The 6091-nt window shown below is 46.2% G+C and overlaps 1 protein-coding gene across 2 annotated transcripts; it reads right to left on the bottom strand.

Moving 5' to 3' along the window:
• Positions 1-1071: 1071 nt before the first annotated feature.
• Positions 1072-5817, bottom strand: RPL11 (ribosomal protein L11). Of its 2 annotated transcripts, none has more exons than XM_032759272.2 (6): positions 5678-5817; positions 4746-4896; positions 3595-3701; positions 2708-2839; positions 1588-1698; positions 1072-1153 (listed from the first exon to the last, which is right to left on the bottom strand). In XM_032759272.2, exons 1-6 carry the CDS (start codon positions 5681-5683, stop codon positions 1124-1126), a joined length of 537 nt encoding a protein of 178 aa, XP_032615163.1. In that variant the 5' UTR covers positions 5684-5817; the 3' UTR covers positions 1072-1123. The 2 variants fall into 2 exon arrangements, with proteins under 2 accessions (XP_032615163.1, XP_032615162.1); XM_032759271.1 differs by lacking the exon at positions 5678-5817 and adding an exon at positions 5550-5667.
• Between the last annotated feature and the right edge of the window lie 274 nt (positions 5818-6091).

Below are 6091 nucleotides of genomic sequence, written 5' to 3'. Positions count from 1 at the left end.
ATGATGGCTTTTGAGCATCGACTTCAGTTAGATATAGAAAATCACTACAGGGGCCGGGCACGATGGCTCATGCCTGTCATCCCAGCACTTTGGGAGGCCGAGGCGGGTGGATCACAAGGTCAGAAGATCGAGACCTTCCTAGCTAACACGGTGAAACCCCATCTCTACTAAAAATAAAAAAAATTAGCCGGGCATGGTGGCGGGATCCTGTAGTCCCAGCTACTCGGGAGGATAAGGCAGAATGGCATGAACCCAGAGGCAGAGCTTGCAGTGAGATCGCACCACTGCACTCCAGCCCGGGCAACAGAGCAAGACTCGTCTCAAAAAAAAAAAGACAATCATCACAGGGGAAGTATTTTCATTTTTGCACCAAAGGGAAGCAAGCTAGCAGAAGTAACATTTCTCATATACCCAAACACAAAAACAAAACCCCTTTTGAGCACTACGTGCCTGGTGCTAGTCTGAGCATTTTGTAAGTATTAAATAATTTAATCCTCTGAGAGATATTACTATTATTGCCTCCTGATACAGATAAGGAAACTGAGGCAGATTAACAACTCACCCAAGGTAACAGTTAAAGGAGAGGGCTGGAAATGGAAATGCCCTCTTATCTGCACATACTGCGTCCCAAGAACCTTATATTCTCGTTGTAAAAGAAACCTGAGCCTGAACAGTTAAGTCTAAATTTAATCTCAACCATCACACAAAAGCCTGTCACTCCTTCATGACACATCAATGCTGATAAAATTTCTAGTACAGAACAGAATCACTGAATAGCAGGGAGCCTCCTGGAACACAGGAGCACTGCACCCTGCTTAATCAAGGCTCTAAATTCAAACCCCAACATCAACCAAACCCTCCCCTCTAAATGGGGCTACTGCACATCAACCAAGGTGTGGCAAGCACAGGCAATGAATGCTATGAAGCTTGGACTTGGATCTGCCAGGAAATACTGGCATCCAATCAGAGGATGACAGGGTTGTTACCAGCTACTCCCATCGAAGCTTTAAGTGGCTTGAGGTCCAAGGACTTGAATATGGCCAGGATCCTTTCACAGAACACACAACAGAATTGCACATTTCACTGAAAACTTTTTATTGGTCTTTTGGATAGAAACGGGAATTTATTTGCCAGGAAGGATGATCCCATCATACTGAAAGAGAAGAGATTTAATTTTTTCAGAACAGGAGGCAACAGCAGAGATTGCAGCAATGGCTAACTTTTGAGATTTCAAATCTGACTGATACATGAACTTGGGCTCTGAATCCTATCCTTTTCTGGACTAAATAGGAAGCTGGCTGGTTTTTACACTGTGCTGAACTGCACTATCATCTGAGAAAGGGGGCTCCTGTTAAAGCCATATTCCTCCCCTTCCATCTACCCCCATTCATGGTGACGGGGAGAAGGCCTAGTTCTGCATGTTCTTTTAAACCATAATCCCTGGAAGCCCCTGATTTGTCAAGGTGCCCAATATTCTAACTTTAAAGAAGATACCCAGCAAATATTACTATATTTTGCATCCCCAAATCCCAACTCCATTCACCAACACCACATTCCACCACTTCACTTGAGATAAATCAGCTTTACCTTCTGCTGGAACCAGCGCATGGCCTCCTCTTTGCTGATTCTGTGTTTGGCCCCAATGCAGCCTGTCCTGCGCTTCTTGTCTGCGATGCTGAAACCTGGCCTACCCAGCACCTGTCCCAGGAATAACCAACAGTCACCTAGCCAGCTCAGAGTCAAGAGCAGATGGACAAGACTCACACATTACAGACAGATCTTCAAAGAGTCACTTGGCAGCCCAATGGATTCTGGAGCAAGACCCATGATCTGTGTCTAACAAAGCTGCCACCAGCATCCCACACAACACACAACCATACTATAGGTTTGCTTTGGAGGCTGGAACTTTCAGCACCCCCCTAACCCAGCCTATCTTCCAGTGATGCTGAGGATCCTCCATTACTGCTCCCAAATCTCCAAACATTTTTCTTTATAAAATAACATTTAAAAATCTACTGCCACACCAGCAGTGTAGAAAACATACAACTCTGAGAAGCACAAATATACATATTTTCTTCCTTCTGCTTCAGCTCAAAAGTGCTTCCCAAAGGTGTGCTGTTCCTCCAACATCCTGTGAGTATCCAATTCTTATTACTTGTCTGTCTAATGAGGGTGCCACCATCTTTCAGGTTCCACACTAGTCAGGACATCTGATTTAGGCTATTCAGTTTTATTGTTGGACCAAAACACGGCAGTAACACAAAAAGTCATTTCTATGTTAAAACCCCCTTCCTGAGCAAACCACTGCATCATCCAAAGCTGTTTCTATAGGAAGAAGCAGGGGAAGAACAGCCTCAGTGCAGCCAACCAACCCACAGGCCAAATGTGGCACCAGTACTGCCTCTCTCCAAAGTTTCAAACCACTGGCTGGAGGGAACAGTTTCCTTCATCCACCTTTAAGCCATGTGGGTGCTTTACAGATCCTCGACTGCAAGCTCCCCAACAGCAGGGATCTTGTCCATCTTGTTCAGTGCTGCACCCCTACATTTGCCACAAATGAGGCACATTTCCCCAAGGGGGAGGAGAACACAAAGGCAGACAATATTCCAAGCTGCAACTCAACATGTGAACACCAACATACCACATATGAAATAAAGATTCCCCTCTGCTCACAGACCAGGAGCGGGAAAAGATTAAATATTCTTACCACATAGAAGTCCAGGCCGTAGATACCAATGCTTGGGTCGTATTTGATACCCAGATCGATGTGTTCCTGGATCCCAAAACCAAAGTTTCCAGTATCTGAGAAGTTGTTTTTTCTTAACTCATACTCCCGCACCTGTGGAGAAAAATGCAGCAATTAACATTCCTTGTCTTCAACTCCCTCCCACCCCCAAGTAACTATTAATAGCTCAGCCTCCAACGTGCACCCCAGAGCAAACAGAAGTCAATGAAACTTGGCTGGGAACACAACCTGACTTCCTGACTATACCCCTACTATAGATTCACACCCCAGCTACCCAGTATGACAGTATGACCTCTCCCAGCTTCCAAAGAGCAGAGAAAAACCCAGAGAAAGCAGAGGCATGAAATGATTCCCAAGCATCCTTTTTCTTTTTTTCTTTTTTTTTGAGACAAGAGTCTCACTCTGTGGCCTAAGCTGGAGTGCAGTGGCACGATCTCAGCTCACTGCAACCTCTACCTCCCGGGTTCTAACAATTCTCGTGCCTCAGCTTCCCGAGTAGCTGGGACTACAGGCGCCCGCCACCAAGCCCGGCTAATTTTTATATTTTTAGTAGAGATGGTGTTTCACCATGTTGGCCAGGATGGTCTTGAACTCCTGGCCACAAGTGATCCATCCGCCTTGGCCTCCCAAAGTGTTGGGATTACAGGCATTGAGCCACCGTGCCCGGCCTCAAGCATCTTTTAAACCACCAAGAATAGTTTAACCCTGCTGATTGTAGAAAAAGCCTTTTAGAAGCTTAAGTAAATAAATATCAAGGCACCAAAGAACAGAACATTAAATGTAACTTATCTGCATGTGTTACTAAGGGAGTGCTGATCAGTATCACTCCATTAGGGGATTAGGCTCACCTTTAGACCCTTCTCCAAGATTTCCTCTGCCTTGGCCCCTCGAACTGTGCAGTGGACAGCAATCTTTTCATTTCTCCGGATGCCAAAGGATCTGACAGTGTATCTAGCTGCAGGAAGGGGGTAACAAAGAGTCAGATGCCATCATACCCCCACTAAACTCACCTCTTTCCCAGAACACCATCTCCATGACTTAAAGAGACATTAAGTATTCATCCACACTCTTTTAAGTCGTGGTGTTCTAATTAGTGTCGCCCACATCTATTAATAAGATTTCATCCACAGCACAGATTTTCCCATTTCTAGACATCCAGCCATCCTTCAGCAGTTAAGGATAGTCATAATGCCGAGGTTCCAGGAAGGGCAAGTTCAAAACCAGAATAGGCCACAGAAGCCACTAGTAAGATTATCATGTTCCAAAGAAAATAAAGCATTACTGACAACATCTAGTATTTGCTGAAACCTTATTGTACTGTTATCCATATTTTACAGGTGAGGTTTTGAGAGGTTTATTAACTTGCCAAATATCAGAGTTGGTAACAAAAAGCAGAAGCGGAATCCAAAGACTTGCCATATTTCACTATCCTAAAGCAACTGCACATGTACAACTCATTTTATCTTCCACAATTATAAAGTATTACCCTCTTTATGCAAAGAAAAAAGCAGAGGTCTAGAGAGCCCCGTCAGACCAGCAAGTGGTGAAGCCATCACTCAAACCCAGGCAATCCGTATACAACTTTTGAGATAGGGTCAACCAGGCTGGAGTGCAATGGCACTATCATAGGCCACTGAAGCCTCATGCTCCTGTACAGCCCTGTTCTTAACGCAGCCTATATAACCCTAACTGCTAATCAGATCTAATGATCTTTACTTCGTTCCTGACATTTCCACTCTCTCTCATGTCTTAGTTACTTGGGAAAATCTTTACTTGGGCTAATCTTAGCTTAAGATCTGCTCATGTGAAATCTGGTGTTCCAATCCCACATGCCATCTTGGAAAAAAAAAAAAAAAAGACACTTCTTGGTCGGCTCATGAATTTAATGCTTTAAGTGACGCCGACTGTCACTTTCTAAACAGACTCGACAGCAGGTAAATCAAGAAACAACCAGGCGACCCAAGCGGGCAAGCCTTGTTATGTCCTTGTCACTACTCACCTTTGGAAAACACAGGGGTCTGCCCTGTGAGCTGCTCCAACACCTTGGCTGCTCGGGTCAGTCTGTCTCCACTCTCCCCAACACAGATGTTGAGACAGAGCTTGCGGATGCGAAGTTCCCGCATGGGGTTCTCCTTTTCACCTTGATCCTGCTGCAACAGGGAAGAGCAGCAGTCAACACACTCAGAGCTGAGAGTCCTGAGTTTTACTACTTTCTATCTGCACAGCATTTTTATTTCTGCTCATCCCAAATCGTAACGAAGACCCTAAATGTTTAAAAGGTATCACCGTGTTTGGGAGGCATCAAGGGAAGAAGTCAGCTCAGGACCTATTCTTCCTCCACGAACGGAACGGGTGAAGAGAAAACTCAGGACAGGTATTGAGTGTTAAAAGACACGGACACTGAGCTCGAACCCTAAGAGGCTCAGGGTAACGAAGAGCGCCTCCATTGTAAGGCCAACTAAGGAGAGTAAGCGAGGGAACAGAACTTAATTGCTCAGTTAACAGGAAACACGTGGTTATGCGACGTCCAGCATCCCATTCGGAAGCTGTCTAAAGGCCGGCGCCTTCCCTAAACAGAGCAACTGGCTAAGATTTCCTAGCACCGAGCAAGTCTCAAGTCCCCGGGACCAGGAAAAGGCCCGGACCCCCTGCCTCAAAACTCTCCATTCACCCCATCTGCCCTCGCTGCAGCCTCCTAGCCGTGCTTCTGAGCACTCCGGGCAACTGCCCGGAGCCGCTCCTAAAACGATGGCAGGGAAAGTGACAGAATTCAACTCTGCGTCCTTGGCTCGAACGGCTCTACCAGTTTTGGGCCGGCAAGCATTGCGGGCTCCATATTCCTCGGGCTGCGGGTGAAGTAGCCCCCGCAGGCTCGGCCTGCCATGGATGGCGACGGATAAAAGAGAGGTAATCCAGGCCCCAGCTACTCACCGCCATGATGGAGAGCAGGAAGAGAAAGCGGAGCTTCCGGCCCAAGGGCCTTATGGGCCAGGAGGCGGGCTCTTTTCCCAGGCTAACCACAGAGATGAAGAAGAGGAAGAGAGGCACATTTGGCGGAGCAGTGCAGCGTCGGCTTCTCCCTTGTGGGTAGTGCTAGCAACTGCAGGCGACGCTGGCTAAAGACCGGGATTTGGGTTTTCCAAAAATAGTTTTTGAAAGCTCCCGAATCAGCACGTCCTTGAGTTTCCGGACCTTGAGGATGTTCTCTCCTCCCAGTGTCAGGAGCTGGTGGTCCTTGTGTGATGAGACCGCCAAAACTACATTAAATCAATCATGCAAATTATGACGCAAATTTATTCTGTAACAGTGTAAACAAATAGAATTTTTTTTTTTTTTTTTTTTTGA

Source organism: Hylobates moloch, unplaced genomic scaffold (assembly GCF_009828535.3).
Source record: "Hylobates moloch isolate HMO894 unplaced genomic scaffold, HMol_V3 SCAFFOLD_9, whole genome shotgun sequence".
NCBI lineage: Eukaryota > Metazoa > Chordata > Mammalia > Primates > Hylobatidae > Hylobates > Hylobates moloch.
Note: the sequence above shows the minus strand (reverse complement) of the source record. Positions and strands in the feature narration are given on the sequence as shown.

What these genes read in the sequence shown, in the direction of transcription:
- RPL11 (XM_032759271.1), bottom strand. Translation starts at nt 5,630, where the DNA reads ATGGCAGGCCGAGCCTGCGGGGGCTACTTCACCCGCAGCCCGAGGAAT. An exon ending in TGCTTGCCGGCCCAAAACTG is followed by an intron (nt 4,897 to 5,549) that starts GTAGAGCCGTTC and finishes TCCCTGTTGCAG; the next exon opens with CAGGATCAAGGTGAAAAGGA. An exon ending in TCTTGGAGAAGGGTCTAAAG is followed by an intron (nt 2,840 to 3,594) that starts GTGAGCCTAATC and finishes TTTTCTCCACAG; the next exon opens with GTGCGGGAGTATGAGTTAAG.